Source organism: Aethalodelphis obliquidens, unplaced genomic scaffold, assembly GCF_003676395.1.
Source record: "Aethalodelphis obliquidens isolate GAN/ISIS:26980383/991018 unplaced genomic scaffold, ASM367639v1 scaffold71, whole genome shotgun sequence".
Taxonomy (NCBI): Eukaryota; Metazoa; Chordata; class Mammalia; order Artiodactyla; family Delphinidae; genus Aethalodelphis; species Aethalodelphis obliquidens.
The window spans coordinates 3,750,319-3,765,478 of record NW_020838015.1 but is presented as its reverse complement, the minus strand read 5'-3'; the positions used below and the strand labels follow the sequence as shown (position 1 = coordinate 3,765,478).

At 37.6% G+C, this 15,160-nt stretch overlaps 2 protein-coding genes across 15 annotated transcripts in view; one reads left to right on the top strand and one right to left on the bottom strand.

Annotated features, from left to right (window-relative positions):
- Positions 1–15,160, top strand: part of CASK (calcium/calmodulin dependent serine protein kinase) — a 388,474-nt gene that overhangs the window by 214,118 nt on the left and 159,196 nt on the right. The gene's annotated exons all lie outside the window — the stretch shown is intronic.
- GPR82 (G protein-coupled receptor 82) lies at positions 504–5,835 on the bottom strand. Of its 2 annotated transcripts, XM_027091503.1 has the most exons (4): positions 5,821–5,835; positions 5,367–5,506; positions 1,990–2,054; positions 504–1,848 (listed from the first exon to the last, which is right to left on the bottom strand). In XM_027091503.1, exon 4 carries the CDS (start codon positions 1,812–1,814, stop codon positions 804–806), a length of 1,011 nt encoding a protein of 336 aa, XP_026947304.1. In that variant the 5' UTR covers positions 1,815–1,848; positions 1,990–2,054; positions 5,367–5,506; positions 5,821–5,835; the 3' UTR covers positions 504–803. The 2 variants fall into 2 exon arrangements, with proteins under 2 accessions (XP_026947304.1, XP_026947303.1); XM_027091502.1 differs by lacking the exon at positions 5,821–5,835 and having other exon boundaries at positions 5,367–5,619.

Below are 15,160 nucleotides of genomic sequence, written 5' to 3'. Positions count from 1 at the left end.
ACTATTATACTGCCTATCATTCATTCATTTATTTCACAGAAATTAATTAAACATATTTACATGCTAGGTACTGTTTGTCATTAATAACATTATTTATATTGAAAACAGAGGAAAATATACAAAACGTGATGAAGATCAGCATGTAATGACATATTCATTTTTATTTTGACAAAGCCTAATCCAAATATTTAAGCATATTTATAAATAACATCTACTTAATAAATACTGGAATCAATGAATGTTGCTTCTCCCAGGATCATGAACCAGATAACACCAAATAAATAATGTGTTCATGAAATAAAACCTTGGATTTTTGTAGTACATTATTCATACATTTAGATAGGACTTAAATGAGAAAATTCCTTATTCACTTTTTTCTTTTACTCATTTTTAAAGCTACCAACAAGACATTACCCATAGATGGACCCTTGTATTCTAACTCCCAAAAAGTAGAAAAGTCATAAACCATTTGCTTCTTTATCCTATTGTTGTGACGTATTGTGTTTTGAATAGAAGCATCCATGGTTGAGTTTAAACAGAAAATGGTCTGTTGGTTTTATATGCAGTGGGATCCTTTCAATATGTTTGACTTTTGCCTCTTAACTCTCTGCCATCTCAACTTTCACTATAAGTAGAACCGTAAAGTGAGTTTTATATTTGCTTGTTTGTTTATTTTTAAAAACCAAAGAGATTTTCTTGGTGCCTATTATCAACCAAGCTATGACCTGTTAATCATGTAATTTAGGGTCCCTAATAGACTCATATGAACACTTTTCTGTTTGGTGGTGTTTTCCATTCAGAAATCAACCAGAGGATTGTATATGTGGTGACTCAGATTTTGTAAAGAGATCATATAGTGTCTTCTTGAATGTTTTATCTAAAAAAAGAAATATAATGGGGTCTGTGCTACTTCTGGCTGATGCAAGACAGGTGAGGATGTTTTTTATCTCAATTAAATAATTCAATTGCTGACAGTCTGCTCCTTGGTGTAGAACAAAAAAAATGGGTTTAAAAATGCTATATGGAAGGAAGCAAACTATTAGTAGAATCTGGATGACCAAAAGGTGCCTTTTCACAGAGCTATAAGTCAAATCTTTCTCTGTAATGGATGTACAGGTCCTTATTTTTCTCAGATGGTTGACAAAAGAGTAATATGATGTTAGTACGACTAAAAATGAAAATCCAATAAATGTGGTTCCAATGAGGCCTGCAGTCTGAGAGATCATGGCTCCTAGTTCCATCTGCGGATTGTAGCACAGGGTCTCTTCTCCTTCTGTGGCCTCCACAACTGAGTAGTATATGATAATTGGAATAATTATGCCTAGAGCAACTACCCATATGTAAACACATAGTTTTCTAGCAAAGTTGGGCTGGCGAAATTTTTTCAGTAACTGGCCATAAAATATTTTCTCGTACCACGAAGTGGTCTCTTGGGTGGAATCCTTTTTCATTAAGGTAGCATAGCGGCTTATGGCAATCCAACTTAAAATTAAGAGGCTGACAAACATACTTACATGCATGGATAGAGTTCCCAAAAAATTGACCACCCTGCATTTCGCAGATTGATATTCCCATTGAAAACCTTTCAGGAAATAGATACCCATGAAAGGCATGGCACTGCACACAAGCAAGTTTGCAGTCACAAGATGTGCTAGGTAGATGTGCGTTGGTGTTTTCTTAGCTATTTTTGTTAAAAATACCCACTGAGAGAGAGAATTTCCAAAGAGACCAATGATACAAAGGAAGGTATAAATGATCGGTAAAGCCATGGAAGAGATCATGGATGGTTGAATACATGTTGAGTTGTTACTCATTTATATCAGATTTCCTTGAATTTTGCCACAGGAACTAGAACAGAATTGCAGATATTTAGTATTAAAATTATAGATGGTATTTCAGCTAAATAGTTTTTTTTATAAAGCATTGGATAAAATAAAATAGTAACATAAATATATTGGATGAAAAGGGAAAGTATAGATGCCGTCTCACCTTTTCTAATCACGATTGTCCAATTGAAATAAAAGAAAGTTGATTATTGTGGATGGTGCCTTTGTCTAAAAAACAAAATTTGATAGAAATAGTTAAATGCCTGAGATTTATTATTTTATACTAGAGAAATTTATAATTCTTATATTAGATTTCAAGGCAGTTTGTAAATGACAACTTATTTTTAGCCTAGAAAGGTAATTTAAACAATTTTAAGGCACATACTAGCCAAAGGAAAGTGTTGCAAAAGTATTTTGTGGCCATGTTAATAGAAGACCGATTTTTAATTACCATGTTAATTGTACATAAATACTTTTCAAAATGGTGTCTTTTCACGGCTAAAGAACTTCTCTATAATCTAATACTATTAGAAAAGTCACTTTTCATATTTCAGAAGTAAACTTAATTCTACATAAACACTCAGGCAAGATCCTGAATTGAACAGAAGGAAAGTGTAGTGACCAAGGATGGACACCAGAATCCCAGGGTCTTTACCAAATGGCATCAGTAATTTCTTGTTTCAAATATTTAATGATAATCTATCATACTTCAATAAAAATCTAGTTTAAGATTCTGTGTCAGAACTGTAGTTGCTACTGCTTGTTGGTTAGAGCACCCTCATGTGTCTTTGTGTGTAATTTAGTATCTTGGTTTTTCAGAGAAGTTTTTTTTTAGAAGATATTTTAATCACAGTATAAATGCAGGTGTGATTTTGCTTTTTTAATGTCTTATTTTTAAATATTTCTTGCTTCAAAAGGTACAAATACAAACTCCTTTTCATTCTTATTTTTCTCATGCCTTTACTTCTTTCAGGTGGAAGTAAGAAAACTTTTTGGATTCTGGTCAAATAAAAATCATGAGCTCTATTCAGAATGTGCTTCATTTCTCTGTATTTTTCACCATACCTTTCTAAGTACCACATTCTCCACTCTTTTATAATCTAGAATAGGGATTCTCAATCTTTTTCTTCTCATTCTCTCTTTTGATAAACACAAAACTTTTTACTACCCACCGCCTTCTGAGATTCTTATATGCCCCCAGCCCCTCAGGAATATTTTACTCTCTACCCCTCTTCAGAATCATGATTATATTTTCTGCATCTTAGATTATAGAAATAGGGATTTTTCCCAAAATATACCATTATAATTTTGAAATAACTTTTTAAACCAATCTTCACCCAAAGGCTTGAAAGCTTGAGTATCTCTAGGTTCAAGTACTAAGACCCTTAATGTCTACCAGTGTCTTTATCATTTTATTTTGTTGCTTTGCAATTTTTATTTAGAAAACGGTCCATATGCTTCAGAGTGAGTTTGTATCTGAATCCAGTACAGCCTGGCAAATTGGAATTGATTTAAAAATCAGTCAGATTAAAAAAAATGGTTCTGAAGAACCTAGGGGCAGTACAGGAATAAAGACGCAGAGGTAGAGAATGGACTTGAGGACACGGGGAGGGGGAGGGTTAAGCTGGGACGAAGTGAGGGAGTAGCATTGACATATATATACTACCAAATGTAAAAATAGATAGCTAGTGGGAAGTAGCTGCATCGCATGGGGAGATCAGCTACGTGCTTTGTGACCACCTAGAGGGGTGGGATAGGGAGGGTGGGAGGGAGACGCAAGAGGGAGGGGATATGGGGATATATGTATACATATAGCTGATTCATTTTGTTATACAGAAGAAACTAACACAACATTATAAAGCAATTATACTCCAATAAAGATGTTAAAAAAAAAGATTGAGGCTGAAATGAAATATTTACAGATAAACACCACCTGAGGGAACTTATCAACAAGAGACTATCACTAAAGGAACTTTAAAGGATGTAGTTTAGGAAGAAAGAAAAATGCTCCCCAAAGGATGGTCTGCAATGCAAAAAGGAATGATGAGCAAATAAAATCGTAAACATTTATGTAAATCCAAACTAAAATAGTCATGTATTTTAAGAGTAATTTCAAATTTGTGGATTTAAAACAGGACAGAACGAAAGTGCTGGACAAGAATAATACGCAAGTCAAGAGTGGGATCTAACTTGATGTTCCAGTGCCTTTGTATTCTTTGGGAGTGGGATTAACATACTGTTTCACTTTAGTATATGTCGAGTTAAACATGCATGACAAAATTTCAAGGTAACCACCTAAAAAATAGGAATAGAATGCTGAAATTCTAATTTACTGGGGGGGTGGGGGGATGGAACAAAAATGAAGAAAAAAATCAATTAAAATATGGAATAAATATTTTTAAAAAGCAAGATTATAGAAATCATCAAAATAAATATTAATGGACTAACCTTGCCCATGAAAAGAGCAATCAGGGATGCAGTGAGAGAGTGGCATGGACATATATACACTACCAAATGTAAAATAGATAGCTAGTGGGAAGCAGCCAAATAGCACAGGGAGATCAGCTCAGTGCTTTGTGTCCACCTAGTGGGGGGGATAGGGAGGGTGGGAGGGAGATGCAAGAGGGAGGAGGTATGGGGATATATGTGTACATATAGCTGATTCACTTTGTTATACAGCAGAAACTAACACAGCAATGTAAAGCAATTATATTCCAATAAAGATGTTTAAAAAAAATCAGTCAGAGAGTGAAATTAGCCAGTTTATTTCTTAAGAAAAAATTATCTGATCAAAGTAAATTTTTATATTACATAAGGAATGGAGCTTCCTTTTATGATGATGTTAAAAACACTAGCCGCTGCCTTGTGTAGATAATGCATTATGTACTAAAATCTATAAAGGTGGTGCTTCTGTATTAATGGATAGTATTCCTTTTTTTTTTAAAACTAGACCACCACATAGAGCATCTGTTATCTCATATTATTCATTACCATTGCCTTGCTTTTCTACTAGCAAATGCTTCAGAACAGAAGAGGGGTAAAAAGACTTTCACAGAGGCTAGCTTTATCAGACAGATGACATCGAAACTCTATAGGAACCTTCACTATAACAAATGACAACTAGTTGACCATCTTTAGCTTCCCAAACATCAAATTTGTATCTACTGTGTACCTCTCCTTTAAAAGTAAAGTTTGATTATAAAACTGCTAGATAATTATTTTCTAAAATTTAGAAAATACTCTAAAGCTTAAAAACTCAAATAACAATCACATTATACATACAGGATTGCTCTCTAGAAAATGTGTACAAGACTGCATTCCTCTCAGCAGATTGTCTTGTCTTGAATCACTCCTGTAACACATTGTGCCTCTGCTAATTTGACAAATGAAAGAAGTCTACAATTCTAACTTCAGTTACTAACGATTATCTACATAATTAATATGCTGACCTTTCTTAATGATCAGCTTTCAAAACTTAAAGTTTAGTCCTGTTAGAGTTTTTATAGAGTTAACTTTTAAATTAAGAGTGATCAGTCTTACCTGTATGAGTAGTTTATGCCAACCAAGGCTCTGTTGTTCAGGGTGGTGATGCTAAATTTCAGATTTTAAATTCTCTGATCATCACTCTTCCATTATCTTTCAGTTTTAGTCAGCGTGAATAGATTCTTGCATGACACGAACTGCAGTGGGAAGAAAAGGAAATTAAACAGAGTATTGAAGAAATTCAGTAGTTAACGGTAAATGTAGCAACTACCTTCTCAAAAAAAAAACCAAACTCATTTCTCTATTTCTATAGTGGGAGGAAATTAGTGGACAGTATATATACTGTGCTTCCTTTTGATTATTTCATGAACCGGTACACCTCATTTAACTTCATTAGCATGCTTGGCAGAAGTTAAGTTCAAAGGTTTAATCCCCACGACTAGTTAGTTTTGTACAATACAGTGGTAGAGGGAACCACTCCATAGTAACCCAGTAAAATATTGGTACAAACCTGTCTGTAAAATCGTTGTGGATGGCTTATTTGCAATTCAACTTTATCACAAATAAAGAGAAACTAAATGCAAAGTTTTCTTACTTTAGCAGGTTACTGGAATCAAATATCATAGAGCTGGGGGATAAAGAAGTGAGGCCCAGAGCAGTGCATTCAGGGGTTTGGGTCTCATCTTGGTTAACTAATGAACTAACTTATTCTACTTCAAATTGTCCTGTGCTGCCTCGATTCAGATTCAAAGTAGTACATTGTTTGGAGTATTTCATAATGAATTTGGGGAATCCTGGAAAGCGCCAGAATCCGAAGACCAAATATGCCTCAAATAAAATCAATAGTTACATTACAATATAAAGAATTGTGAAACCAATTTTATGTATAGTATTGTTTAATCAGTCTATGAACTATTAACTAAATGAAAGCTAAGTGTGTACAGCTGAGGAGCCAGACCTGCATCACACATTACCCTTCCTTGGGTAGTTAAACCAGTGGGAGTCTGAGAATGGGAACAGAAATCTAATTTCATCAAGCTCGAGCACTTTAGTTATCAGTACATCTTCATTTAAAATTAAGAAACGTACTTTGCCAATTCTCATAACCCTGATGCTTATCTTATTTCTTGTTGATTGCATATATCCTTCCTAATGTTTGCTAATACTTCTCTGTAAAACAAAAGTGAGGACTACCTGAGTGTCTGGATTTTGTTCTGCTGTTATTCATCTTTGCATTTGCAGTGCTTGCCATCATTTAATTAAGAACAGTGGTTCATCCAGGGGTACATGGCCATTGACTGCAGAGTAATTTGACCTCTGGAATTCCTATCATTTTTACTTCAACAATTTTTCATGTTCCAGGAAGGAATTATTTAGAACAAAAAAACACTTCAAAATAATTTAGAGAAGAAAGAATGGAAAAGGAATCCTGTTTATAAGTGATTGAAAGATAATTTTAGTATTACCTGTTTGAGGCTTAATAAGTACCTTGGGTCCAAGAAAAAAGAATGTCCTTACTCTCCACAACTTATCTTCTATTGTCCCCGAAGTCAGTAGATGACACCATCACTTCTTCAGTTATTCAAGCCAAAAACCTAGGAATCATCCTTGATTCCTCTCTTTCCTTCACATCTCACAGCCAATCAGTTGCTGCTACTGCAGCTTCTACCACCACCACTACCACCACCACACCAGTATTAGCCACATTTAATGAAAGCCTATTATGTGCCAGGCATCCTGTTACGTGCTTTATATGCATGTCTTATTCAGTCTTCACAATACCCTGTTAAATACTATGAAATAAATATCTTCATTTTAAAGGTGAGGAAAAGTGAACCTCAGAAAAGTTGCATAAGTTGCCCAAGGTCATGCAGCCATCTGTCCTCACAGAGCAAGTAATTAAAGAGAACAAGGCCATAGTTGCAATGCCTGTTTTTGATCTAGCCTCTAAAGTCAACACTGTCACTTCTGCAGTATTCTGTTGGTCGCCCAAAGCCATCAGTGATTCAGTGTGGGAGGGATAAATATCAGGAGGTGATGGTCTTTGGGAGCCATCTTGGAAGCTGGCTACCACAGATGTCACTCAACCATTGAACCAAAGAAGAGTCAGAAGTACTGCTTAAAACGATGGTCAGATGACTGATAATTTATCGGGCAAGAATGCCTGGATAGGTGTAATGTTCGCCATTTCTTCCTCTATTTTGATTTGTTTTTAGTACTCTGTAGTTTTCTTTTCTTTTTTTTTTTTTTTTTTTTGCGGTACATGGGCCTCTCACTATTGTGGCCTCTCCCGTTGCGGAGCACAGGCTCCGGACGCGCAGGCTTGGTGGCCATGGCTCACGGGCCCAGCTGCTCTGCAGCATGTGGGATCTTCCCAGACCGGGGCACGAACCCGTGTCCCCTGCATCGGCAGGCGGACTCTCAACCACTGCGCCCCCAGGGAAGCCCTGTATTTTTCTTAAACAGTGCAATTCACAAATATTTATTGGAGTTCCTACTGTGTTTCTAGTGGCATGTGGAAGTCACAGAAGTATATCAACCACAAGCTAATTTAGGGTCTCTGGAAATTCAGGAGTGGTTCCAGAAGCAAGCCAAGATTCAGATTAATATGTGATGTGTGGTACAGACTTTAAGTGCTCTATGAGTTAGAAAGGGAGAAAACTAAATCAGAGTGGATCTTAGAGTCCAAAGGAACCGAAAGGAAAGAGAAGAGAATGCATGGTGAGCAACAATCCTGTGCCAGTACCAGGCAGAACATTTTACATATAATAAGAGCCCTAGCGATGGGTGGTGGTAGCCCTGTTTTACACATGAGGAAATTGAGTCTCAAAGATGTTAAATAGCATGCCCAAGGTGACACAACTAGTAAATTAACTTCAAGGCACATGTTTGGTTTTTTTTCAACCTCACCCTCTACCTTAGCAGAAATTACTGGTTTTTCTCTAGAGTCGATAAGGGTACCTTATGGTAAGTAAACTGGAATCAAGTTTTGAATACTTTTAATTTCAGACAGGGTTTCTAGACTCTAAGTAGCAGAATTGACTGGAAGAAATCAAGCCCAATTTTTTTCTTTCTTTGAAAACTTTGGATTTCAGTAAGCTAATTTTTATCCCATCAATATCAGTATAAATTCTTTATGATTTAAGTGATTTTGAGTTCCCTAATTGAAATATAAGGAAATTTTTATTTATATTTTCCTAACATACTGGGAAGTATTATTGCAATTGGTAAAAGGTGTAAATGTCAGAGAATACAAAATTAACAGAAATACAACTTGTCAGGCAGAAATTTCAAGAATTGCAAGTTCTGTGTAAAAGTGGCCCCTTGGACTTTTCTCATTTAGGTCACCTACAGTTTTCTTTGGTTCTCATTCATCTTTCCCATGCTTCTCCTCTTCAAAGTTCTGCTTCTGTTTCCGGGTCTAAATGCTCTTGCCTAACCATTCTAATTACTTCCTATATCATTGCCAAATACTGGCTTCCTAAGTGTTCTGCTCAGACCCTTATGATTTACTCCTTGAGGTGTTAGAGTAGTTCCCCAGAGTGTAAGTCCTGCCTTGTACGAAGTTTCCTGCTTTTGAGATGTTTGAGGTTCAAAGGGCGGGCATGCTATAATTTACTTTGACAATCCATGGTGAGCTGTATTCAGCAGGGGTGCATGAGAGCTTTCCTGACGGATTACTGGGGTTAGGATAGGGTCCCTTTTCAACTTGCCTCAGAGCCAGAACCCAGAAGACACAGGACAGCTCAGTCATACCTGAATCATTGTGCTTCAACTAGACAGTTATTTGGGGCTACCCAAGCTAGTGTCTTCTAAAATGGAGACAGTTGGCCTTTTAAGCACTCTATCTGACCCATCAGAAGTTCAGAGCGTTGGGAGGCTGGTGTGCAGGAAGAGAAGACGTGCCTTATGTAGTTCACATTAGAACTTCACATTCAAAAGATAATTATTTCTTCAAGGGGGAGTTGGGGTTGGGGTGCAGTGGAAGCCTTTATCCAGTTCATTACCCACCCGAGCCAGTAGTTACCTTTAGGAGGAGTGAAGCAGAGACCTGTTACTCAAAGCTGTGGTTTGTTCAAGGTTCTCTGAGCACCCCCGCTCTCTTCAGGATGTGGTGTCTGGCCACAGCCCTGTCTCTGTCTCCAGTTGCACTGTGCTCAGGCCCTCGCAGTCTACCACGAGCAGCTATAATCATGGCTGTCCCACCCTTAATCAGGGTGTGAAGATCCTCTACTTGCTGCTACGAGCTGGTTTCTCAGCAAACCATGGGAGTATTTTCCTCAAGAACTATTAAAAAACAGCAGAAATTAAAGTCCAAAGTTTGTAAATTTATAATAGCACAGAAAAGTGATTAGCTTTGTAAGAAAGCTCTAATGACTAAATGGACCTGCCAATCAGAGTTTCACTATACTTCACCTTTGGCTTTTGTCTTTCCCTATCGGCTTGAATGCACTGGATAGACATTTTCTTCTAGAAATGCACACCATAGAAACATGGTGACAGTCATTAGAATTGGAATGACCTCAGAAGTGGCAATTGGAAAACAGATGGGAAATTAGTAGGTTTAGGGAAAGGGAAACTTTAGCATTGGATTAGATGAGGCAAAGATATTTTTGAGGACAGTCAGATTTTGAATTTCAGCATCTTTGAGTCAGTCAAGTTTGGTTCATATCATGCTTCAGAACCTACCTTTTTTTTTTTCAGGTTCTTTGAAAAGCCAAAAGTAGATTAAAATTTCTGAAAATGAAGCATTTGATTATAGAATTCTAAAAATAATTTAGGCCATTGTATTGCCACAGGTACAAAACACATACATGCACCTTGGATTATGACTTGCAATGAGATTTAAGGAGTTAAAAAGACGACATATATCAGTGCCCAGAAACCTCACCACTGCCCCTTTCTTCTCAAGACCATATCCTGGACATTTTATTACCAATCACTTCTTTGGGATTTCTAGATAAAATTGTCTTGAGGTTAAATCTCCTGCTCCATGTCACTATCTTTATTCAAGGGGAAAAAAAGAGATGTCAAAGGAAGATGAGGAAGAGTTGGGTATCTGAGGTCTTACATCCTGTACCTATTAGTGTCTATATTTACTTTCTTTTATTAAGAACCCCAAGTATTGAAGTAACAAGCTTTCCTGAGAACCACTTTTAGAAAATTTATAATAATAATAAATGACAACCACTGAAGTGCTTTTATATATATTCACTTAATTGTTAAGATATTTAGTTAAGATATCTCTCAGATGGATACCATTATTACTATCATTTTCTAGATGAGAAGGTTTAGGTCCATAGAGGATAAATAACTTGTTGATGGTAATGTAACTGGTGTATTGTAGGGCCTATATTTGAACCCAGGTAGTGTGACTTCAGATCCCATATTCTTAGCTACTACCAGAATCTGGATTATTGTTTTAGATAAAGGTGACCAGTGTCCCTGGTGACCAAAAATGTATCACTTTTCAATCTGGAAATTTATTAATTGCTGCCAACTCTCCATTGTACTAGTACTTTTCCCCTCTGTAATTGATAAGTAATCTGATGGTCATATTTTGAGACTCTCTGAATATATTTTTTCCCCTTTCAACCCAGTGGATTTTAGCATTCATTGATGGTCCTTGCCTGAATCATTGCTTATATTGGTGGTTGCGTCTTTATAATGTTTTGACAGAGATATATTAGACTTGAAGTAGTCATTTTAAGGTATCACTCTAAACAAGTGTTGGTGTCTTATTAGATAGTTCTCAAATTGTATATATTGTATAGTTTCTAATATTACCATGTGCTCTCTTCTTCCTCCTCCATCAAAAAGCCAGCCTAAAGTGTATTGTTTTAATAAACTTACAAATAAAATATTGAAGCCAGGAAATATAAGTTCTCTGGAGTTCCATATCGCCAGAAGTATCTGGTAGAGAAAATTGGAAAGAAGAAACCACAGTACATTTTAACACAGAAAATGTCTGTAGAGAATCATTTCTTTGGCGACGCTTTGACCAGCAGAGGGCAATCTATTACCAGCCCTAGTTAAACCTCTTTTGCTGTTAAAGGCTGAAGCATAAGCTGCCCGCCTTGCACTATTTTCCAGCTAGAAACTTAGAACAATTTAAAAGTTTAGTTTTTTTAAGCTCTAACAAAGTGATTCTTTGTCTTAGTAGCTGAAAAAAACTTTAAACTTGATAGAATAAAAATAATTGTATGGACAATGGATTTCTGTCCTTAAGCTGAAAACCCATTGACACTCATCTGCCTTTAATAGGCTATGTCCTTTGGAGATTTCGTTTTGTTTTGTACTAGTGATTATCACAAGAGTCACCTTTGTAAAATCATTCACAATTACAATTATCCTAGTGGTAAAAAGAAAGTCTGACATTTTAGTATGCGAAAGTTTTTCTCATATCTTTAGTTTTTCTTAACTTTTTTTTAATCATAGCAATTCATGGACATAGTTTTTAATAGTCAAATAATACTAAAAGGCTTGTAATGAAAACGACATGTCATGTCTATCAACAAGTGTAATTTAAAGTGTATTTTACCTAATGAAGAAAGCATAGGAGAAGTCACCTTTATCCTCCACTGTAGTAACTTCTTTCTGTCAACTTAAACTACACAGATCCCCTCCTGTTAAGATACCACCTAACCAGTTGCCTCATCATGCAGCATATGCTTGTTATCTCTGACAACTCATGGTTCGTTACTAAATCTTCAATAACCCTGCCACTCTCCACTCTGCAGTGGTTTGGAAAATAAATATCTCTCCCTCTCTCTTTCACACCCAGATACACACACACACACACACACACACAGAGCTTTAAGCAAAACATAGGCATTGTCTTTTTTGTTAATGAAATTACTTACTATATTTGTTGTCACCTTTTTAGAAATGAATGGTATGCATATTTTTAATTTAATCTTATATGCATCATTTATCTATTGCTGTATGCCAAACCACCGCCAGACTTGGTGGCTTATGACAACTGTTTGTTCGTTCTCAATCCTGCAGTTTGTTCTGGGCTCAGCCAGGCAGTTCTACTGTCAGTCTCTCCTGGGGTCATTCATTCATGCAGCTTCTTAGTTATCTGGCAGCTCAGCTGAGGCTGGATGGTCCATGATGGTCTCTCTCATGTCTGGAGCCTCAGCTGAGATGGTTGTGCGGGCTGAGTATCTCCATGTGATTTTTCATCCTGGGTTTATTTACACCGTGATGGTCTTGGGGTGCCAGGAGCACAAAACTGGAAGCTGCAAGGCCTCTTAAGGCCTTGCTTAGATGCCATATAGTGTTCACCACGATTTATTGGTCAAAGCAAGTCACAATACCTACTCAGATTCAAGAGGTGGGCAAAGACTCCACTTCTGGATGGGAAGAGCTGCAGAGAATTTTTTTTAATTAATTTATTTATTTTATTTATTTATTTTTGGCTGAGTTGGGTCTTCTTTGCTGTGCATGGGCTTTCTCTAGTTGCAGCGAGCGGGGGCTACTCTTCATTGTGGTGCGCAGGCTTCCCGTCGCGGTAGCGTCTCGTTGCTCTCTTGTTGCGGAGCACGGTCTTTAGGTGCACGGGCTCTAGAGCGCAGGCTCAGTAGTTGTGGCGCAGGGGCTTAGTTCCTCTGCAGCATGTGGGATCTTCCTGGATCAGGGCTCGAACCCGTGTCCCCTGCATTGGCAGGCGGATTCTTAACCACTGCACCATCAGGGAAGTCCCGCTGCAGAGAATTTTAATCTACCACATTTTCTTTACTGTGCTTGCAATAGCAGTGTTCTAACTAGATTTTTATATTTTTTTCCTCAAAGTACAGTACATTGGCTCTTCCTTTGGGATTAATATAGTATGTGTACCTCAGAGTCCATTGCTTCTTGGACAACATCCAAAAAGAAAAGTTAACTTTGCAAAGGGATACCCACTGTGCCTCAGTTCAGTCTTGGAGCTGTATTTTCTTTTGATTATTTCTTGTATTAAAAGATGTACTGAAAGTATCAGGAATCCATGCTGTTTCCTTTGTACTTTCTATCCTCTGTTAATAGCCCTTTTCTATTTCCAGAACTAATCTAGCTTTTCAGTAAAACTAGAAGAAAAGTCTGTTTCTGCTTATCTGATCCTAAGAACGGGATAATTAATTGAGATCTCCAATACTAGAGCCTAAAAGGATACAGAGGGATGCTTAGTCTAGCTTGCCCCTTTAGTAGTTTTTTCTCCCACCATGCTAGGTTGTACTTATTACTGGAGGTTTAGTTATTTGCAGGATCACAACTGCCAACTATCAGAGCATGAGACCCTCAGTTACTTATTTAGCTGACACCTCTCACTACTTGCCACATATATTTGGAACTCTATAATCAGTCCGCACAAGAGCTGATCCTGTGTGTTCCAGTGTTTTTCAAGTCTCACTGGCCACAAAGGGGAACTGAATATGAACATGCATGCAAACCTCATCAGTTCCCTTTGCAACCAGCTGAAAGTTGTTTTTAATATAGCGGAAACTGTTTTTCTTTTGAGTACAAACGAAATTTCCACCCAAATAATGAAGCATTTCTGCTTCTGACAAATCAGGGAACACATAAGAGGACACTAAATTGCGAGAAAGGCAATTAAAAGAGAAAGTCAGAAAATAAAACTGAACTGGGGAAGAGATAGAGGTGCTGCTGAGTACAGGAAAGGAAAAAAAATAGAGGGGGAAGTATTGGGGGTACTAGAAGATCTTGGTAGGTGATAGAACATGAGAAGAGGCAGGAAACATAGAAAGGAAATGTGTATAACAGGAAAGGGCCTGTAACAGTATTGCCAGCAGTGTTAAAGGAAGGCATTAATATTTTTTAGTCTAGAAGTTTGCCATTGGATAAAATTTAAAAATATCACACATCAGAGGGATTACCATTCCCACCTGAGTTTATACTATTGAGCCAGTTTTACAGTGAAGGTACCTTGACCCGCTTCAGGATGCAGTGCAATAACCTGTTTGACCACTCTGATTATGCATAACAAAGCGAAGTATCAGTAAGAAAGCAAAGAAATGAGCACCTAACATAACAAATGTCACAAAACTCCCAGAATCCATCAACTTATTTTAGATAGAGTTTAAACAGTCTCTCTAGCAGTAAATATATATATATATTTTTTTTTTTTATATGTTTTTTTTTTTGCGGTACGCGGGCCTCTCACCGTTGTGGCCTCTCCCTTTGCGGAGCATAGGCTCCGGACGCGCAGGCTCAGCGGCCATGGCTTACGGGCCCAGCCGCCCCGCGGCACGTGGGATCTTCCTGGACCGGGGCACGAACCCACGTCCCCTTCATCGGCAGGCGGACTCTTAACCACTGCGCCACCAGGGAAGCCCTCTAGCAGTAAATATTAATGAACGCCTGTGATGTGCTGAGCAAGGGACATGGGACAAATCTGCTACAAAAGAAGATTCTGGGGAACTGCTTGGGGACCATTGACCATACAGCAAGCAGCCTCCTTCCTCTGCCCCCCAGCCACACACATCTGAATAGCCCTGAGGGCATGACTGTATGGGCACAACATGATGGAGCAACAAGATCACAGGTGGCCCCTGGTTGCCACTCATTATTAAGGTATTGAATGTTCTGTAAAACCCAAAACTTCTGTTAAAGGGATCTAAGGAACATCTAATCCAAACTTTATTAAATGCTTGAAATGCTTTGCTGCCTTCCCAGGTTGCTGAGGATCCATACTATATTGAAATAGTTCTACTAGCAAATAACTCACTGGCTTTCTATTGCATTTGAGATCTACAATTGTTAGAAAAGCCTCTTCTACAGTCTGGTGAAACATGCTGCTTGCAACTCCCATCCTTCACTGGTCTTCTTTCTGCTTGCTCTCTGAGGCTACA